Genomic DNA, 2014 nt, shown 5'->3' on the forward strand with positions numbered 1-2014 from the left:
GTCGTGCTGTACACAGATAGGGAAAGGGGCACTTAATATTCCACGCAGCTCGTGTCTCTCCTGTTCTCTGTGATATCTGACCTCTTTTGTCTCCTGCTCAGCTTGATGTTGATTTTGGAGGGCATTGTTAGCCAGAGCACTGTGATTGGAAGAGGTTGTCAGTGAGGGGGGCTGTGGTTGGTTGGGTTAAAGGAAGGCTGATTTGCATAAAGGCTTAGCCCAGATTTGGAGCCACTCAGCGAGATCTGAGAAGAAGGGCCCGAGGGCCATGAAGTAATCATCCGTGGTCTGTCACAGTGCTGTCATCCCTCTGTGTATTTGTGTCTGTGCATCTGTCTGTGTCTGTGTGAGAAGGAGACAGAGAGGATTGTTTGCGCTTCTTTGTATTTGTTATATTCCTTTGCGTTTTGTGTGCATCATTGTTGAGCATCTCTATCTTACTCTTGCTACTTCTCACTGTCTTTTTCCTCCGTTTTTTTTCCTTTCTCAGGAAGGCGCGTGCATGCCAAGAGAATAGTAGAGGCAGCCAATCCTACAGAGTATGAATATATAGAAGGCAACATACCGATAGAGTGGGACGGTAAGTCTGGACTGTAGTATCACTGTTACATACTTGAACTATTACTAACATGGACAAATGACAATGTTAACAAAAGAGTTACCCAGCAGAGTACACAAAGTGTTGCACAAATACAATGGAATAACAAATTCATGGCTGCATCTATTGGGGCCTAGAATAATCCATTGATTTTTTTTTCTTCTTCTTCTTCTTCTTCTTACTGTGAGATAGGGGCTGGGAAAAGCATATTCATGAGTTTATCAAATGCGCCTTCTTCTGGTGTTATACAACCATACCATAAAATAGTCTTTCAGATTTCTTACAACTGGATACAAGCTGTTCCCTCTGTCTCAGACTGTCTCTATCCACCTTAAACCCCTCATCCTGCTTCGCCCCATCCCTCATGCATTTTCATCAGGATGCAAATAAGAAAGGGATAAAAGAGGCCCAGAATCCCTGTGCTAGCTGCAGGAAGAGTTAGAAAATCTCTCTCTCTGGCTCCCTTTAACCTGTTCTGCTGTGCTGCCAGCTCAGCCAAAAGGGATAGAAAGAGATGACAGACACAGTTCAACTCAGGAGGAGAAAGAAGGACAGAGGTATTGATAGAGAATGACAGAGTGTGTACTTTAAATCTGAAGATCAGAATGGAGCCACACTTCTCCTTCAGCCGCAGTACTCGGTGGCTCTGCTCTGCCTCGAATAAAGCTGTATAGTGTTTTGTCGTTTGATGTTTCGACCCTCTGCATGTTTTTCAAATAGTTTGCTAAGTGAAATGAAACAAAACACACAAAAAAAAACCCTGGATACGCTCCCCCAGCTACATATCTTGGTTACTACATAGTCGTACTGAGCTGCTGTATTGCCCTGAAACACAGTGATGGTATAGCTGCAGCCTTTAAATATGACTGCAGGTTTTGTTTGTGCAGCGTATGTTTGTGTGGGTGTTCTCACTCTTCTTGTTTTTTTTCCCCTCTTCTCTCCTCCTTCTCCAGCTTGGATCCGAGGCAGACGGAAGGAGCCCCCCTCCATCGAGGTATGTCTCCCCCCATTCTCCCTGCTGTGCTGATGGTTGGACTCTGGGGGACTGGTTACAAGGGAGGGAAAGAAGCAAAGATGAAAAGGAAAGGCTTTGATTTGTTTTATCTTACAGTTTCAAACTGAATCCAGGAACTATGGGGGACAGGTGTTAAAATAAACAGCAGCTGAAATGCATTGATGGTGAGACTGAGAGCAAAGACAGCCTCTGAACAAGGGGCTCACTGACACCATGTCCTAGTTTACTTTCTTTTTTCCAGCAGAAGCCTGCATCTCTGCTTTTTTGTTTTATTTCTGGCAGTCTCCAAGATGGGAATGGTGAAGGAGTGCAGTGATTTCCCCCCATGTACCTCTCACTGGGTTTATTGCTCTTTAAACGTGAGAATGCTGGAAATGTTTTGGCCTGTGAAATGTGGGTCT

The 2014-nt window shown here is 44.5% G+C and overlaps 2 protein-coding genes across 2 annotated transcripts in view; one reads left to right on the forward strand and one right to left on the reverse strand.

Moving 5' to 3' along the window:
- The window catches only part of ndufaf2 (NADH:ubiquinone oxidoreductase complex assembly factor 2), a 13670-nt gene that overhangs the window by 9515 nt on the left and 2141 nt on the right, over positions 1–2014 (forward strand). The window contains exons 2-3 of the mRNA XM_020593895.1: positions 491–580; positions 1552–1592. Coding sequence (XP_020449551.1) covers positions 491–580; positions 1552–1592 — 131 coding nt within the window. The remainder of the gene's footprint in view (positions 1–490; positions 581–1551; positions 1593–2014) is intronic.
- smim15 (small integral membrane protein 15) overlaps positions 1628–2014 on the reverse strand; it is a 5677-nt gene continuing 5290 nt past the window's right edge. The window contains exon 3 of the transcript XR_002274436.1: positions 1628–1643. The gene's annotated coding sequence lies outside the window, so the exon portion shown is untranslated. The remainder of the gene's footprint in view (positions 1644–2014) is intronic.

Source organism: Monopterus albus, unplaced genomic scaffold (genome assembly GCF_001952655.1).
Source record: "Monopterus albus unplaced genomic scaffold, M_albus_1.0 scaffold20.1, whole genome shotgun sequence".
In the NCBI taxonomy this organism is placed as follows: domain Eukaryota; kingdom Metazoa; phylum Chordata; class Actinopteri; order Synbranchiformes; family Synbranchidae; genus Monopterus; species Monopterus albus.